At 27.4% G+C, this 19,061-nt stretch overlaps 2 protein-coding genes across 2 annotated transcripts in view; one reads left to right on the top strand and one right to left on the bottom strand.

Annotated features, from left to right (window-relative positions):
• The window catches only part of LOC112596181, an 83,916-nt gene that overhangs the window by 14,413 nt on the left and 50,442 nt on the right, over positions 1 to 19,061 (top strand). The gene's annotated exons all lie outside the window — the stretch shown is intronic.
• Positions 1,448 to 19,061, bottom strand: part of LOC112596182 (piwi-like protein Siwi) — a 39,342-nt gene continuing 21,728 nt past the window's right edge. Inside the window, exons 5-21 of the mRNA XM_025341674.1 lie at positions 6,009 to 6,379; positions 5,903 to 5,942; positions 5,613 to 5,684; positions 4,984 to 5,195; positions 4,548 to 4,733; positions 4,314 to 4,484; positions 4,077 to 4,232; positions 3,871 to 4,010; positions 3,700 to 3,808; positions 3,300 to 3,589; positions 3,091 to 3,245; positions 2,904 to 3,028; positions 2,664 to 2,832; positions 2,347 to 2,468; positions 2,131 to 2,288; positions 1,666 to 1,813; positions 1,448 to 1,606 (exon numbers count right to left, since the gene is read on the bottom strand). Coding sequence (XP_025197459.1) covers positions 1,490 to 1,606; positions 1,666 to 1,813; positions 2,131 to 2,288; positions 2,347 to 2,468; positions 2,664 to 2,832; positions 2,904 to 3,028; positions 3,091 to 3,245; positions 3,300 to 3,589; positions 3,700 to 3,808; positions 3,871 to 4,010; positions 4,077 to 4,232; positions 4,314 to 4,484; positions 4,548 to 4,733; positions 4,984 to 5,195; positions 5,613 to 5,684; positions 5,903 to 5,942; positions 6,009 to 6,368 — 2,730 coding nt within the window. The 5' untranslated portion in view covers positions 6,369 to 6,379 and the 3' untranslated portion in view covers positions 1,448 to 1,489. The remainder of the gene's footprint in view (positions 1,607 to 1,665; positions 1,814 to 2,130; positions 2,289 to 2,346; positions 2,469 to 2,663; positions 2,833 to 2,903; positions 3,029 to 3,090; positions 3,246 to 3,299; positions 3,590 to 3,699; positions 3,809 to 3,870; positions 4,011 to 4,076; positions 4,233 to 4,313; positions 4,485 to 4,547; positions 4,734 to 4,983; positions 5,196 to 5,612; positions 5,685 to 5,902; positions 5,943 to 6,008; positions 6,380 to 19,061) is intronic.

A 19,061-nucleotide genomic window follows, 5' to 3' on the forward strand; every position in this document is an offset into this window, starting at 1 on the left:
CAATTATAGATATGTAAAATAAGGTTTCTATCATTTGATGATCGGCCTTATCATGCCATTCTGTCATTATATTATATTTTTTTGTTGTAACATATTATCACATTTACTTATTATGTTTTTGTTAATACAGATTCTAAATTTTCTAATAACAAAAAAAAAAAAAAAAAAAACTATGTAAAATATTAAAACTTTAAAATGATCAAAACTCACTTCAAAATTATAACAGTACTAAAAACCTAGGTATGGCCTAGAAAAAATTGTTACCTTTAATTATGATATAGTTGGTAAATTTATTCCAATATTAAAGCTAATGATATAAAATGGATTCTGCTTAATGAAAATTTTACATGTTGTATGTGTGTAGGACGGTGATAACACATGAGGGTGTGGCGTCCATCTTCAATATAAGCTACATACTAATATTTAAAATTCAGTTTCTGTAAATAAATTCATATTTATTGGTCATTATTTATCCATATTTTAATATTAAATCTTTCATATTTTATAAGTTCACGAAGAGAAGTTCTATAGCTAGCATTGTTATTGTATTAACTATGTATAATGTAACGTGTCTGCTTTACGTTGCATCAGTCATAGATTCAAAATGATTGTTTTAATAAATTTTAATTCGAAAATAGTTTGTTTTTATTAATAACACAAGTCAGAGACAATCTTCTGAGTAGGTAAAACAATTTTACCTTAATTGTAACTTGTTCATGAATTTAATGTATTTCCAACTATTAATAATTCCCTAGATCAGTATACGTGTTAATAATGTCTTACATTTAAATGTACCAAATGATATGCATATAGTTTAAGTAAATACATGTTACTGACACATATTTAATCCAATTTTATATTTTTTTTTTAGATATAAATTGTATTATTCTTAAAAACTGTTATAACTTATATATAAATTAGAAATGTAACTATCTATTTTAATAATAGTTTGAATGCTTCATTTGTTCCATGCAGTGCTTATTATACTATTTAGAATCGTTATTATTAATAATATCTGCTTTTAAGAGATTCTTTCAAGTAGTCTCTTTCAAGCTAACTCATAAAATAAAAGTGAACCTTAACTCAAAGTCTGCAATGTAATAATAATTATTTAATTAAATTAAATTATAATTATTATTCATTTTAGATCTAGCTTTTATGTACACTAGAAGACAACTAGGAAGATATAACAATAAATTTAAAAAGAAAAAATCTATCATAAGTATTTTATTCAATAATAAAAAAAAAAATCAATAGTAATCGTTAAAATTTTCTCATTGGAATTAAATTGATAAATGATAAAGTTAATAATACCAAGTGACATGGAAAAATAGCTTTTAACTGAGCCAAAAAAAAAAAACCAAGCACTTTATCGTATAATCATATTAAAAAAAAAAAAAAAATAATAATAATAAAATAGAAAATGTAAATATTGATTCATATAAAGAAATAATAATTAAGTTATATGTCATATTCTTAAATTAAACAATCACAAAAAGAATAATGTTTCATCCAACGCAGAGTTAGCAGCAGATCGGAGAGTCTTACCAGTAAGGAGAGCCAACTTATGAGCATACTGACATGGAGCAGGAACTCGTATTGTACCCTAGATAAGAAAAATGTTATTTGTGTATAATAAAAAATAGATCACAAAAATATACTAACCGGCCAATTGTAGTACATATGAGTCAATTTAAATGTAAGTCTTTGTAATATGTCAGGAGGAAATCTAAGTGTGTCTTCAATTACATTATAATGTGTAGGATTTACAGTGCCCTGTCTTACATATTGTGAAACTAAGAAGAAATCATACCTGCAATTCATGATATATAAGTGTTATATTATGTTTTCTTAATTGTTTTTCTACTGCAGTACGATAAGCAACATTGTTTGCATATCTAGATAGCTTTGTCACGACTAATAATCAACCAAGGCGCTAAACTATAATAGTTTTTTACAGTAGCTTTAGTAGCTTATTTACAGTAAAATGAGTCTATTATATATATATACACACACTAAAATAATAAACGTTAAACTTACCCACGCTAACTACGATGTAATAATTACTTTAATTTAATTAAAAAAAGTATACATTTAGGTAAAAATGTCAATTGCTTATGCATAGCTTACTTGGTTGGATCTGTAACAACAGTGTCAACAACTGTACCAGGTTGAGGATTTTTAATGGTTCCTGAATTAGGAGCAAAAAATCTAGTGCTAATTCGTTTAGTGACAACAACAAATGTAAATGGTACAGTTGGTGTCCCGTACATTTTTTCACAAGCAGTCTAAGAAAATAAAAATTATTTAAAAAACAATTTTTAAATAATTTAAATAAACACTTACTTGTAATAGTTCTACTTCTGTCTTATAAACATTTGATATTTGGCCTTCTCCAACTCCAGCTCTGTACACAATAATAGAAGAAGGTAATTTACCATTTTTATTTTTATACTTGGTCAGAGCCTCTGAAAAATGATATAAGTTTATATAATTATTTTCTTTGAATATCAGATCGCATAAAATCACTATTCAAAATTTAAAATTTGCATTTATAATCTTTTAGTATAGAATATTTAAAGAACAATTGAGTTAAATTACTACCAATTTATAAAATATAAAAAAATACATTAACGTAAACGAAAAATTTGACAAGTACTTACTTAATATGGCCGTAGCAAAATAAACCGAAAGTTCCTCTCCACTTTCATGTGGTTCAACGCAACTAAAATAATTAGTATGAGTATCATTCATAGTAGCTACTAAAGCTCCGAATGATACACTTGAATGATGACTGTCATGATATACATCAAAACCAATAATCATCAACCCCTAAAATGTTTTAAGCAAAAGTAATTACAATTGATCTGTATACTCCATAATAATATTTTAACTATAATTACTTTTCTAGGTATGTTAACTAGCCAAGGTGTACCTCCGAGTTTGCAATTTATTTGAATAGCTATTTTTGTAGACAATGACAAATTGTTCTTTTGTACATTTCTCAGCAGTACTATTTGAGATGGTACTGAAAACAAATATTAGATAAATACAAACATATAACAATTTATATATATATCAGAAATATACCTGCTCTATCAATACATAACATTCGTTTAATCAAAGTATAAACATCACCACGTGACGAAAGAATGACACATAAAATCAACGCGGGATTTGATGTATTAATGACTTCTTCAAGTTTTGTTAAATAAGTATTCGCTTTCACATCATTTATGGTGACTCTATAAATGAAACTCATCAGATTACAAGAAAATATTACATTAAAAAATATTTACATAGAAGGTTTAGGTAGTGCAAAAGACATTTTTTGTGCAGCCTGTGTGAGTGATTGAGCAAATAAACCAACTTCATTTACATATACTTCTGGAGTGACTATAGTCCAATGACTTACTATTGCGGTTTTGAACATTGGTAATTTCCATACTATATTTGACCAATCTGCTTCATAACCACCGAAGTAGCTTGAAGTATGACTTAAAATTGGTTCTGGTGGTAATTTACGACCATTAAGTTCAACAAATTTGTTACTTACTGTCATGTTCCATTTTTTTAATTCAGTTACAGACTAAAAATTAAAATAATTGTATTAAATTAAATAACGTTTGCACAAAATTAAATTATTCTAAAAAACAAATTTTTAATGTACATATGCTACACAGAATGAAAATAACTTACGTCGGGTGTATTAAGAAGAAGATTTACAAAATTCGTTAGTTTTTCCTTCCGAACCTCGGGATCTACAAGGGTATATGGAGCTATTTCCTTCATCAGATGGAAATTATTTCTATAATTCAAAACACAAGATGGTTTATATGCATCGAGTTTAATTTATTTTTAATTTACTACCTCATTTTATCGGTTAAACCAGTCATTAAACACAATTCAGGAACAAGATAAACCAATGTATCTTCAACTTCAAATATTGAACTTTTATTTTTTGAAATCAACATTGGTTGCCAGCCACCTCGAATTGTAACATTCCATTTCTAATACAGTAATCAATACATTAGTCTTAGTTTATAATGATGAATATTTATATGATAATTATGTACTTCTTTGTAATATTGTATATAAGTCATTTTAGATCCATCTTTTTTATCAAATTTAGAACTTGGGTTTAAATTTTCATCTACATCGTCTATTCTGTATGTTTTATTGTTATATTTCGTCATAACTGTAGTACCAATTACACCATTTTTGAAGTTCATCTAAAAAATTAAATGCATTACTCCTTTGAGTATTTTTTAAAATTCAACTATACCAAAATCCCACAAGTTTTACAAACTAACCAGCCAATTATGATTTTTATCCGCGAAACACTCATTAAAAAAATGAAAAACTGTTTCTTCTCTTATTATTTTAGTAGCTAAATCTGCACATAATAATATGTTATTTTCATATCTGCCAATTGTTGTATCAAAGCCTGGCCAAATCTGAAGCTTATATTGTGGTAAATCTACCTAAAAACAATTATAAAATGTCAGAAAAATCATGATAAAAAACTTTTTAAATAAAATATTTACTTTAGCTTTTGAATCGTAAAAATTTCTTCCTATCAATGATAGGTCCAGGTATCGAAAGCAATTATGCAAAAGTAAGTTGAAGACTTTAATATTAGCATGATCACCAGTTTCTATTATATTTGTGAATTTCACTTTAATAATAACTTTTTGTTCATTCGAGCGACGTATAGATGTAAGTTCAAAAGTCTAAAACAAAATATCAAAATTTACTTATAACATTTCAATGCTAGGTTCCTTAGACACAATCAATTAACATTTAACAGATCACTATCTCACAAATAAACATTACTTGGTGGTTGCCATTAATAATTTTATGAATATACCTATTACCACCATTTTCTTACAACCCAATACTATGACAACAATCATCAATAAAATAATATATTTATATATATAAATAATTGATCGATTAAATTTTATTTTAACAACGACTTACCGGTGGATCATATCGATTTACAGAAAATAACATTGTTCCATCAAATAAATATCCTCCTAAACGTTCTCGATGCTGAGCTAATAAATTTCTTTTAATATTAATTGTATCTTCTTCGAGATTGAAGACAACTTCATATTGATACAAACAATAATTTTTATATGAAGTGATAGGAAAATAATTGGTTAACAATTTAACGTCTTGTCCAGTTGTTCCTGAAGAAAATTAAAAGAATAATATATATATAGTAATAAGTTATACATAAATAGTTTTAATATACAGATATCACAATACAGCAGAAAATGTAATAATTAATATTAAAAGTGAATACATATACAAGTTTGCATAATGTTTGTAAAGAGTTTCAACTATAAAAAGCTTTAATTTATGCACAATAAATTTAACCAATATTATCATATTTTTAACAATTTTTATAACCCTGATACAAGCTTTAAGTTTGCATGAAAAATTAATCAATATAATTTTAAAAGACTATAAGCTATCACTATTGACTTATTAAATGTTTGAAGTGATTATTGTTATGCATATAATATGCTATTCTATTGCTTATTATAAAAGGCATATACATTAATAATATATTTTAAATATAAACTATTTAAATTATAACTTACCTTGTTTTCCATCCACTCTTATTAAAGATTCAGGTTTTGAGGTGGTCTTATATTTATGTACTGCACCTTGCCCTAAAGATAATAGTGTATTTTATAAATGTATAAAAGTAATTAAATAAGTAAAATTTGTAAACTATAAAAACAACAATAAGAATCACTTAGCTAATTTTACACATCATCAAAATGAACATAAAGTTGAATTAATAGAATTTAAGACAAGAGTTTTATCATTAATATTTTAGACTACACTAATATACTTGATATAGACTTGTATATAAAATATTTATTACCTGCACCCAAATTTTTAAGCCCTTCTGTGACTTGTTGCACCTTTAAAAAACATTGCATAAAAATGTGAGTATGTATGGTATTGTGAAATTTCAAAAGAATACTTACTCCTGACATTGGGTGTTGTCTAGGAGCTACACCTGTATGAGGTCTAGAGCCCTTTTGCCATGGGGTACCAACAGCTTGTGATGGCATTGCAGAAGGCGGACGTTGAGCTGCATCTAACCACGGTGTTGGGAATGATCGTGTAGTTTGTGTTGGCAGTGACGAGGTTGGTCTTGGGCGTTGAACCCATGGTTTTATTTGCTGCGAAGCACCAGCAGCTTGTGATAGAAACGAAGGAGAAAATGGTCTAACTACATCTAACCTTTGTTCAGTAGATTGTGTAGATTGTGTTGGTCTAGGTACTCTAACTTCCTGAGAATTTCCACGAGCTCTTCCCTTCAATTGTGGTCGAATTTGCTCCATTTTAAATTAATCTAGCGAAATAATAGTTTTTATTTCTAAAATGTTCACCAAGAATAAAATATAAACTATAAGCAAGTACAGTTCTTTATATAACATTTGAAATTAGATGGACACATGAAAAACTTGATTTATAAAATATTTTATAAAAATATGGAAAACAAAATAATATAATAAGTACTTCTTAACCTTAAAAGCATATAAAAATTATTAACAAAATAATTCAAATATAAAAAATTTGAACATCCTTGAATAATAGCTATCATTAGACAGGATAAAATAATCTATCAAATATTTTTATCAACTTAATTTGTATATGTGTATTATAAAGATTTTTTATGGCAAGGCCTGAGTCAGTATAATTATATTCAAATGATTTTTAGCTGACCAATCTTTAGTATTTTTTTTGATCTTTTAAAATCTGGTTGCTTAGCACACATTTATCTTTATATTTAAAAACCTTATGATGGTCTCATTTTTGATTTGGAAACTGATACTAAAAAACATATTCTCATTATTCTGTGTCAGCATCTTGACACTAAGATTTAAAAGAATATGCACAGTTAGAATGGCAAAATTTAGTTTAAACTGTAAGTCAAAATAATCAATAGAAATAAAATTATCTATAAATCTAAATCTCAATTTGAAGTATTTAAATATTTTTTTAATCTAAACTATTTCAAATTTGATCTGAGGAATATTTAACACAGAACAAAACATAAGAATAATCGAAAAAAATATAAGACTCATGCTTAAATAGCTAAAACATAAAATTATGCATAATGTATTCTCAATACTAAACTAAAGATTCCCAACATCTATGAAAACATAATTTCCTATTTAAAATTGAGAAGTGTTGGAAATTTCGTTCTGTTAAGCAAAGATTTGTCTAAACACAACAAAACAAGTGCGTACAACGTACACAATGATTATATTATAATTTAATGTAACATAATTAAAATATTATTCATTCAATTGTTTACGTTGTTTGGAGTTTTGAACTTAAGTTTCTAAACTTATAAAACCATAATACATTTATCACAGCACGCTTCAAGATCGCTCAACACAGACCGGTTGAAAACCACAGTTTTACAGAGACCGTATGGTCTGCTTGCGTCCTGTGTGCCGGAGCCTTTCATACTTAATATAAATTAATTTAAACAAAGATTACTCAAAAATCATTAAAAACAGTATTACGCGAGCGCGTTTTATATAACGCGTCGATAAATCCTCAAGACAAAGATATAAATTAAATGACATACCTTTAAGTGAAAACGGACAGGCGACGGAGATAAATGGCACATAAACGTTCGAACGTGTGACACAAAAACGACTGACGAGCGGGCAAACTGGAGAAGCAACAAAATGCAAAGCATCAAACGCCATTATGGATTTTCGAAAGCGAAGGGGACCAATGAGCGAACGCGGCGCTCGAAGCGGGTAACGGAGACATTTGCAACACCCGTCGTTAGAGCAGTGGGCACGGGTCGCGGGGACGAACCGACAATAATAATAATAATAATACAATAATATTGTGTCCCGTTTACAACGTCGATTCATGCATCAACATAGAGATGAAATATATGACGAATTAAGTGTAGAAAAATTTGATTTAACGTAACTTAGGTCTTAGAATACAAAAATAAAATATATGTAAATACAAAATGTTGGATGAGCGGTGTAGTGACCTGTCTATGAGGGTTTCGGATATCCATAACTGTCCGTAGAGTCTGGCCCAGGCCTCACTTATAAATGGTTGGTTCACAAGAACTGATTGTGGTGATGATGATAGCGTCTTCCGATGACACGAGGGGGTCTTTCTTTTTATTTATTATTCTTGTCGACTGTGAGGTACAATCTCAGAGTTTTGACTTTTCTAAGAAGTGAGCAACGTGTGATCACACCTAAATTGTTTAATTAAATAAAACAATGTTAACACTACCCGTCCTGACCTCACATTGTCTTATCTTATTGACTAATCGGAACATGTGCCGCCACACCATACAATATATTATATATTTTATGGTTTAAAATATACTAAATATTACATGGTCCGTAACAATTATTATGTTTTTTTTTTTTTTGTGTGTCCATAGTCGAAAACATGACAGAAATCCATCCCCCCATATCGTCTCCCTTAGACTCACTCTGCAGCAGAAAATGTGAAAATGCGATTGACATTACATGGCCCTATGAGTATTACTTAAGTGTATTAAACAAATTTACTAAAAATCCAAAATATTAAAGTATTTTTGAAATTAAAAAAAAAAACACATACTAAATGTCAAAACAAGCATTAATACTATACAACTTATCATAAGTCTACTTTTAAAATATCCTTAATAATCATATCTGACATTCAAAATTGAATATTAAAATGTAATTTAGAAATTAATTGACAAATATATCAGTCTAAATATTGTCTACATGCGCGATAAAAAATGACATATGAATCATTCATAAATCATTATTCATTATAATGGATGTATTATAATCAGAAAATTAGAACTGAGATTAAAATATGCAGTGCTGTTAATAATATATTACATAAATTCAATAATGACTCATCTCAAAAAATATCATGATACTATTTTTCACGGTCCAGTAAAAATGTTTAGTGTTGTAATTTATTATATTAATAATTTATAATTTTATTAAAATTAGAGAACAATTTAAGATTCCGTGAACAGCGATAAGTATATTGGTTTAAATGATGCGTGTTTTGTGTGAGTGTGTTTCTGAACGTGTGAATGCCGTCTTTTTTAGGAACAATTAAAATAAAAAACGCTTCAATAAATCAATTTTTAAGTTTGAAAATTATATCTAGTAAGCAGGAGCGTAAATTGAATTTAATTCAAAAGTAATAATTTGCTGTCCTTTTCAAAACAATCAGGAAAAACAAAAACAAATACGCGCACCAATTTTTAACAAAATCGACTTTGTTTTATTTTTTTAATTATAATTCAAGTACGAACAACCGTATTTTAACTTTAAATTTTCATCGATCATGTATGTAGAAATATAAATATAATTTAAAATATTTTGAATTTTGATTGAAATTTGACAACACGTTTTATGAAGACTTGTATTTCGTAGAAGGTCGTTTACGACTAGGTACAGATATGATTCGATTGTTGGGACACGTACGTGTATTATAGTTGTGTCGTTATTAATCGTACCTCTGTTATAATTTACTACAGCTAAGTTAAAATGAAACGATTTTCAATCTCCGTCCTAACACGTAGTGACAAAGGCAATATCAAGTACAAAATCGCTGGAAATAAATAATGAGACTTCATTACACAACTGTTATACATTATAATAGAGTGTCTAATCTGTATTTCTGAGTCGACGTTTCTTGTCGTCACAAAGAAAAAGACGTTTTCATGCTGTGTATTGTACGACCCGGTTCCTCTTACACAGGCTATAAAATTGTCACAAAAATTTATCGTCTTTACTGCAGTGGTTTTAAACCTGGTTTACCATACGTAAACCACTAACCTGACATAGTCATCGTACATAATATGTTGCAGGCACGAGCGTAAGCGTACTTTTTCTGTAATGCGCGTTAAGTGTTAATTAGACAGTGGTTCGTATTAAGCTAGATACTATAACCTCACCTAATCTTTAGCATTAATAGAGAACATATTTTATTTTCGTTGAATTATGTGAACAACCTTGTCTAACTTTCATTATAATGTAGCTTACAGTTATTGTATTAATGTCAAAATTTAAAAACTTGGATAATAAAACAATCATAGGTAAAATAAGTAAAGTTTTTAAACAATAATCAATAAGTTAAATAACTACATACAAACATGTTAGTAGGTTCAGATAACAATGTTGTATCATATCATAGTTTTGAGAATATTGTAACTAGGGTAAGATAACAATAACATTAAACATAAAGTAAGCAAAACAATATATTCTTTATATATATATAGAGAATGGATGACCAAGAAAAGGATCAGTGGAGGTGATCATGTGACTCGGTTACCACCAGACGCCGAGTGTTAATCAAATATTTATGAATAAATTAAGTATATATTATTTAAGACTTAAGTATATAGTTTTGATCGTTCATTTATTGTGTACATTGATTTGATCGGCGTATATGACACAGTGTTATCAATTTATAATAAATTATTTTCTGTTTCATTAAATCGATAAAGTAAAGGTAAACTGATTAAAGATTAGTTGTATTTAGTTTGATGAAAAATTTTATGATCAATTACAAAAAAAAGTAAAATGTCATAAATATGCTACCAGTGTGTAATAATTTAAATAAGATAAATTTATATTAGATATTGAAAAACGTGTTTATATTAATTCACCTTTGCCACTTTGTCAATGCATATTTAAACGTTAAACAAAAAATACTATTTTATTTTTTACTTATGATAATGATTTTTTCTGTACCCATAAAATTGTTGCTGATATCATCCGTGCTCGAGTAGGTAAAATGTGTACGTTGTAAATTTAAACAATACGATTTATTTTCAGTCTGATTACATTATTTAAATAGTATTATATTGTGTATGGTAAAATTCAGATGCCCTTCATATGAACCACAATGTATCTATCACAGCACAAATATTTTCAAATATTACATATGGATATAATTTATAATGTATTTTAAAAAATAAACTGATATGTAAGAACGTATGACTACGACTCAAAATAAGACCCAGTAGCGTATCCAGAATTACATTTTGTTTTATTTTTTTGGAGGGGGGGGTCAGAGGGTAATAAAATGTAAAAAAAAAATTAAATTATTTTGAATCTTTAGCAATATTTATTACAATTATACATGTAATAACTATTTTTAAAATTGTTTTACGATTATAATATAAGTTTGAATATATGTAAATAGTTATCTTTTTTTAAAGTTATAAATGTATATTTATTTTTTATTTTTCAGCAAGCTCAACTGTTTAAAATGTAGTTCTTTAAAAATTACTGCGAAATATTAATTCGATGATGTATGTTTCGGTTCGTAACTGGTTCGGCGATACCGCAATATACTCATGTCTGTAATATACCTACTACGTTGTCTCACTGTGTAGCATAAGACACAAATAAAAGAATAAAAATGTTAATAAATAATTACGAGTATAATAGGCAAATAAAATATATTTTAAAGAGATATAGCAAATAAATATAACTTTAAAATACAATTTTAGAATGATATATTTTTCTTTATGGTGACTAAATAATAATGTTATATATTTTAACTATAAATAATTATAACTATTTTGATTAATTTATTAATTTATGATTTAAACTGACTATGGTACTTATTATATTCATACTAGCTGATCCGGCAAACGTTGTTTTGCGAAAAAGGTTTTTTAAATATTATTTATTTCTCTAAAAAATAACAAAATCGAAATCCTATTGAAAAGAAATAATAGGAGCGTAATAAGGTTGTTAATTAAATAATAATAATACGAGTATTATACACGGATGGATAATTTTTAATTTAATTTTTACTATGACAACACAAAATTTAAATAATTAATTAGTAAGTTAGCATTTACTTTTTTTAATAATTTTTAGTAATTTAGCATTTACTTCATCTAATAATTTTTTTTCGAAAAAACCTTCTTCTGGCAATTACGAACAATTTAAAAAATCAGCCCAGCTGTTCTCAATTGAAGAATAATTGTTATACATTTTTGGCTTCATTTATATATATATATAGATTATATAATACGATTTTAGATTATTTAACATTTTTTTTTATTATTATTAATTGTTGCCGAAACGTTCTAGATCTGTTTTGTTTGTAAATATTTGATATTAATTATAGTATATTCTTATGTTTGGCGATTATTTTGTTGTTTAATAATTTTTGAGGGAATGATGTTACAATTCTTAGCCTCCTTTCCAATTACCCGGATACGCCACCGATGACACTTAAATACGTATACTTATATAGGTATAAAATTATTTTTTCTTTGCTTCAATTTAGTGTATTGGTAAACGCAATAGTTAGCGGTGACATGGATACAAGGCTAAGTAACCACTATAAGTGTTTAAATTTTATATCTACTATATATACACACACTTTTATATACATATATATATATATACATAAACACAAATATGCAATATGTATACATATATACATACATTATTATTAAATATACGCCGACAATGTAAAGTATATGAAATAGCGGTGTGTTTAAAAAGAGGGGTGTGCGAACAAAGAAGTATTATAATATTATACAAAAGGATAATACAGAAGTAATCAAACTAATGGTTCTCGGGGAGAGTTGGAGAAGGAAGCTGTGGTAAAAAATCGAAATATAAAATTAATGTAATAATGTAGCAATTATGGAAACTACACACACACGAACAGATGAATAAATTGTATAAATTTAAATATAGTTTATATATCGTCAAGGTTAGGCATATTATTTAGTTTCATATTTTTCTATACAACCTTTTCTTTTTTTTTGTAAATTGATTTATACAGTCATATATTTATATGAAATATATATAAAAATAAATACATTATAACAATTTACATACCTAATAATATAACCATTATTCTTTTATCTTTACTAATTTGGTAGCCGTCAATTTACTATGAAGACCACAAAGAGCGGTGGGATTAAAACATTTGAATACCTCAGGTATAACATATTGAAATATCACATCTAATTTCTAAGAATAATGATCGATTAATAGACGGGATACTCAAAACAAAATACACATCTGATAGGTCTTGTAATTAAAATTAATATATTCGAATGTAGTAGGATTTTGAACCGGGATAGAGACTAAGACTCCAAGTATAAAAAACGTCAAGTTTAAAATATTTAATAAAACGAAGTTTTTTTTTTGTGTATATTTCGTATAACAGGGACTGTATGCAGTTTTCACGATGCTTATAACTAACAGCCACTATTATTTATTGTAACTTCAACACTATACGAGTAAACAGACACGAGACATTCCCCCTATATTAATCCCGTCTCCGACTATAATATAATGGTTGACGGTCTGAATGCACGCCTCACCCTCCTACTGACTATCACAATACAACCGACGAAAAAAAACAGCAAAATCTCGTTCAAGGTCTTCTCGGACCCATCGTAGTCGATCGCTATAGATTTCTCGTACCTCGCCCCTACACATTATAAGCCAACTCAATAAGCCGCCGCTATGGAATGCACATGAAAAATAATATGTAAACCCTTATACAATGTGTACATTTCTAAACGAAAATAAAGACAGTTGGACCTTGGACCTTTAGTTCAAACGCAAACAAACAGTATAAACGGGCAATTGTAAATTCCACCGATTTATGGGTAGTCGATTTTTGGGTTGTATTTAAGACATGTAAATTCCACCGGTACATATTTTTGAGCTGTAAACATTTTAACTCCACCGATGGTAAAATAAGTAACTACTAACTAGTAATAATTATTAATTATCACATATTTTTTTTAATTTGTGTAAAAAAAAAAAAAAAAATGATTTAAGTATCTAAATATTATATTATGTATAAATACGAATTCTGTATATAAATTATGTACCTATTATCTATTGTAACTTATTATTATTATTGCTTACTATTTTTTTTATTATTATTACATGTTTAATAATTTTATATTATACATTCATACCTATACTGTATTACTAATTAAATTAATTTATCACGAGTGTAAAAGAGTAAATCCCAAATAACTAAATAAAAATAAAAATGTACCGGTGGAATTTACATTTTTTTCTTGGGTAAAAAAATTATACCGGTGGAATTCACATGAAAAATGGTCTAAAAAAATCGCAATAGGTGTAATTTACATGCGCCCGTATAAACCTGTAGGCATTATGTTACTTCTATACGGAAATAAAATTAATTGCGTTACTTTCTGTACTGTTCATGCGAACAATATATAACATTTTCACATTATCACAACTGTATCCAAACCTTTATTATTAATTTATATAAGTACAATATATGCATCTTTCTCAACATGTAAAATTCTGAATTCGATAAAAATGTAGTTAACATGATACAATACGAATGCAAACCAATTTTAACATCGCAAACTACGCAGTTGTCAGTCCAATATAAATTTGAAGAAATTGGAAAATAAATTAGCCAGGTGTTCTGAGTGAACACCTGGTAATTATAAATGTATTTTTTTCGTGTTACATATTGCGTATGAATGCCTATAATATAGATGATTTTTATCTGCTATAAATGGAAATATACATTTATCTACTGCAATATAACCTTTTAGGTTGACATTAACAGTGATATTTTAAATGAGCATAAAATTATAATATATTCGAATTTCGAATATATTTTGACAAACCGTATTCGCTCGGAATCGTATTTTATATACAATGATTTATCATTAACACAACAACTATTATCTCAATGACGAACTTCATTCGACACATAATCTACATCGATGAGGTTATCTACTCCCCATTATATAATTTTTTTTTCAAATAATAATTGTTATTGGTATTAGTAATATCTTGAAAATTTACAATCTAGTTTGTTTCAATTCATGATAACATTATTAGATCAGATAGAATCGTATTTGAAACCATTGGCGTGGGGAGGGTAGGAAATTATTAAATGTTTTAAGTGAACAGTTGTGTGTTAAATAGTTATTTTAAAGTGGTTGAAGCGGTAAAAATCCATATTAAAATGAGGGTAAACCGTAAGATCAAACACTTTTATATGATACGACCCTACCTACAAACTCTGAATTATCGTCCAATAGTTTAACAAAACTAACCTAACCTAACCAACGCTCGTGTGCGCGTATATATGAACACATGTATATTATAAAAAACGGCGAATCAAGCTTGTTCGAAAATAATAATTTTATAAAAATACTTACAACATGGCATATTATTATATTGGTACAAAACTTGTATGGAATGTCATAGAAATCATATTATGATAGCGTATAAAATCACAAAAAAACCATTTATTCAACCCCATTGGATTAATATAATGTGTTTTTTTATGGTAATGATTTGTTAAGGTCCAATTTATATATATATATATATATATATAATTACGTAAACGACAACGCCTAATATAAGTACACCACCAGATCACCCGTTGATTGCTTATACGTATATACTTTTTTTATGCGACTTTAAGAAACACTGAAATTTTGATCATTTTGGAAAGTGGACGCCCGTTTGCGCACGAAAACTGCTCATTGTACACAGCGGGTTCCCAAACTGTAGCGGTCACCGTGTTACATTCCAATTTTTCCCTCTAGCCGAGAGCGGCGATATCATCCTGCAACAGTTGTGGCAAACGGACGAAAATTATCGACAGAATTCATTCGATTATTTTTTGTACATACGACTGTCAACCCGCTTAGGGTTTTATTGCCTGGTGGCGATCAGGTACCGATGGTGGAGTTTACTATAGAATCATTATTCTGAGTATTTCAGGTTATTGTTACAGTCAAGGTATTCCTACGTTGCCAGTTTTGACCCAGTTTGGATCGCACAGTACACATCCATCGACATCTGGTTAAATGGGGTAGGGGGAGCTGTGTTTTGTACGGACCACGAGGTTTTAACAAATAATAATAAAAGGACAACTATCTCACCGATATTTTTTTTTTTATTGCAAAATGTTTCAATTACTATTGGTTTAGTATGTATTTAACGTATGGTTTACTTTTTATAATTATTTGAGCCATGGATGTAGGTATTATTAAGTTTAAAATAAATAGTCATCAAATGAATTGACGCATAAGGATAATTTTTATATGTATTAAACTAAAAAAAGTAATCTTATTCCACACAAAACCCAATTCGTATTATTGTACTATCTTTAAACAACGTTACAACAAAATATAATAATACATTTCGTTTCAATTATTTAAGAATGATTTTGTTCTATATGATACATTTTGTTTTCACGACGTTGTTTAATATGTGCAATACAAACATATGCAATATGAACGTTTGATAATCGTTGGCGTCCCGTACCTTTGACCTCGAATACATGCACTCTAAACTATGAAGCCAACAAAATTATTTTTCTACTAAACGTTATGATTTGACTAATGTGTTTTTTTTTCATTAAAAAATTAAAAACACTTTTTACAAATATTATTTTTCCACTCCCCAAAAAATACAAATTTGTATAGTAATTTATTAAGTAAACATTATTTTTTTTAAACTGCTAAAATAAAAATTCAAGAATATAATGTATATTACTCAGTTGATACTATACCTATTGTTAATTATAATAGGTATATACAAAACGCAGACAAAAAGCAGAGAGGAATTTATTAGATTTTTTTTTTCTTTAATGTTATTAATTTAATTAACATTAACAATACATTTAGTTTATCCATTATAAAAACCACAGTGACTATTTAAAATCTATTTTTTTCATATATTCATAAAGTATGCACATCACTGTAAAAAAAAAAATACTCTAGAGTGGGGAGAGGTTTTCAAACGGCTCCACTGTCAAAAACTATTTGACCATTAGGACTCGGACAAAGAAAATATTTTAAGTAATTACCAATATAGTTAATTGGCATAATAAATATTATATTATATAAAAACATATCATGTTTGTAAAATAATTATAGCACTATTTTGTATACAGTACTAGTTTTATTATTTTATTAAAGGTTTATGATAAGTTATCAAAATCGGAACTATGAATTATTTTGATAAAAATCTGCAATGAAAAAATTTAATATCAATTTTGAAAAACCAGATAACTAACTGCGTTTATAATATACATATATTCTATACTACATATTATTATAGTGAATAATTTTAATGTCGTTATTTTTTTTTTTTAATTTAAGTATATTTAAACAGAAAAAAAAGTATATTTATAAGAATAAATAAATGGGCAATTTTATTAAGGCATTTAGGGTTTCAGTCCATGAAAATCACAAGATGTTATATCTGGATCCATCTTGCATGCCTATGATTAAAAATGTATAATATACCTATCAATAAATACATAATATATTACAATATATAAATTGAAAAGGTAGTATTGAAAGATCGTTGGCCTCAAAATTAATGCTCTAAAAATTACCGAAATTTGAATGAACTTATTATGCGCTTAAATATACTGATATATTCCTTATTTGTTTTTATAATTTAGAAAAAAAATTGAAAAATTAAAATTATAAAATTTAAATGCGTCAAACAAACCACATCACGCAAAAAAGTAATAAAACAAATGTTGTATAGGACTTTTGTTACTGCTACACGTTAAGGAATTGCATACGAAGATATGGCCAAAAATGAGTAGAAGAAAATAATTGGGGAAAAAATTGAAAATGCTGATTTATTAATAGAGGCAAATTTATAACTTTTAGCGGCGTCTTCCGATGGATTAATAGACTAAGATAGTCTCATCGAAATCAAATGTCCAGCATCTGCTTAGAGTTTTACTCCAGAAGAAGGAATTTTAATGAAAATAATAAAAAGTTGCACTATTGAAAACAGTTAATTACATTCTAAAACAAATGATAATTAATTTTATCAAGTCCAGGGTCAATTGCATGTAACACTCAAAATGTTTTATTGATTTTGTATCTGGACACCTAAAGGCAATAAATCGTTTTGAAGTCACAATAGGATTGCAATCGAAATGTATAATAAATAAGTTATTTGTTTGCAGGTTTGATGTATGAAAAAATTGAAAAATACGACGATTTCTTGGATAAAAATATGAAGTCTCAATTAACAACGTTAATTATATTGAATTAATGAATATACAAGTAATATTAACGAGAATTGAAAGTTACATTTATTTAAACCCTTGTTAAAAAATGTTTTCATTATTAACTTATTACGATGGCAAAGTAAATAATACATAACTTATGTACAATAATATGTTAATAAATATTTAATAATAATGAAAAAAATTATTACGATTTTAGTATTTACGAGAAGACATAAAATACGGCCGGGCGACCTGTTATACAATCCAATTTTATGCAGTTATTAAAATATTGGGCGTCGTTATCATTACGCTACTGAATTGCTGAAATCACAGAAGTTCACACACCAATTGTCATTTACTTTTTACCACATTTACACCAATATAGACTAGTAATATAAACTGCTCATACACTTAGAAACTGTTGCTGCAGCCGCCTTAGTACAAAAATGATGATGATAATAATAATAGTTGAAGTAAGGTGTAGGATACGTATTACTTACAGCTCATGGGCGGCAGGAAATTTATAGAAGGGGTCTATGAATCATAACAAACAAAAATTACATTAAATGTTTGTTCAAGCAACCACAAATATTTGAATTATATGTACTAATTAGTCGTTATTAAATATCTTTCAACTACACGATTTCGAGACTGCAGTATTGACTGTATAATTTATTTAATAATTGAAGTCGAGTCAAAGAGACTTCATTAATAGAATCATAAAGTTGGAATTTTTAAAATATTGATATCCATAAAAGTATAAATAATAAACAAAATATTAACTATACTAAATACAATACGTATAATTAAATGCAGTCCGTGTTTCACCGTAGACAGCCGTTGACATTAATTTCTGCAATTTTACACAATTTCAAGTAAATAATTAGGCTCAAGTGATGACCTAAAATATTAGAAATGACCTAAAAATAAATGTAAAGCCGACGAAATGAAAAATAAAAAGCAATACGTAACTGGAACAGCGGAAACATATT

Source organism: Melanaphis sacchari, unplaced genomic scaffold (genome assembly GCF_002803265.2).
Source record: "Melanaphis sacchari strain LSU unplaced genomic scaffold, SCAv2.0 Contig306_pilon_pilon, whole genome shotgun sequence".
Lineage (NCBI taxonomy): Eukaryota > Metazoa > Arthropoda > Insecta > Hemiptera > Aphididae > Melanaphis > Melanaphis sacchari.